Source organism: Geospiza fortis, unplaced genomic scaffold (genome assembly GCF_000277835.1).
Source record: "Geospiza fortis unplaced genomic scaffold, GeoFor_1.0 scaffold2457, whole genome shotgun sequence".
NCBI lineage: Eukaryota > Metazoa > Chordata > Aves > Passeriformes > Thraupidae > Geospiza > Geospiza fortis.
In genome coordinates, this window is record NW_005054720.1 from 86,255 (window position 1) to 87,062 (window position 808).

At 65.7% G+C, this 808-nt stretch overlaps 1 protein-coding gene across 1 annotated transcript in view; it reads left to right on the forward strand.

The window, feature by feature from the left end:
* DCHS1 (dachsous cadherin-related 1) overlaps positions 1–808 on the forward strand; it is a 40,044-nt gene that overhangs the window by 35,818 nt on the left and 3,418 nt on the right. The window contains exon 21 of the mRNA XM_031065253.1: positions 1–806. Within this exon, the coding sequence (XP_030921113.1) occupies positions 1–806 (806 nt within the window). The remainder of the gene's footprint in view (positions 807–808) is intronic.

The following is an 808-nucleotide window of genomic DNA, read 5'->3' on the forward strand; positions in this document are numbered from 1 at the left end:
TGGTGGTGCGGGCCACAGACACGCCGGGCGGGCACTTTGCGCTGGTCCCCGTGGCCATTGAGGTGAAGGACATCAACGACAATAAGCCGTACTTCCCAGTGGAGGTGCTGAGCGCCAGCATCCGGGAGAACTTGCCCCCTGGCACACTGGTGACCACGCTGCGCGCCGTGGATGCCGACAGCGGCGCCTTTGGGGAGCTGCGGTACGTGGTGCTGGAGCAGGCGCTGGGGGACCCCAGCACGGGGGACGGCCGGGACGCCTTTGCTGTCAATGGGAGCTCTGGGGAGCTGCGCTCCCGCCTCACCTTTGACTACGAGCGAGCCAAAGCCTTCCAGCTCCTGGTTCGGGCCACCGACACTGGCAATGCCTCGGCCACTGTGACCGTGCGGGTGCTGGTGACGGGGGAAGACGAGTATGATCCCATCTTCCTGAGCCCCTCCTTCAACTTTGAGGTGCCTGAGGGCGCGCGCAAAGGGCAAAGCATCGGGCGGGTGCTGGCCACGGATGAGGATGAGGGGGTTGACGGTGTTGTGCTGTACACCCTGGCAAAGCCCTCACCATACTTTGCCATCAACCAGACCACGGGCTCCATCTACCTGCGTGTGGACAGCCAGCCCCAAGCCGGGGCTGGGCGTGCCAAGAGGGAGCCACGGGAGATGAGCCTGGAGGTGCAGGCACGCAGCCCACTGCCTGCTTCCCGTGTGGCCTCTGCGCAGGTCACCATCGACGTCACACACACCTCCTTTGGCCTGGCACCTGACCTCAACCTCCTGCTGGTGGCCGTGGCCGCCTCGCTGGGCGGTGTGGT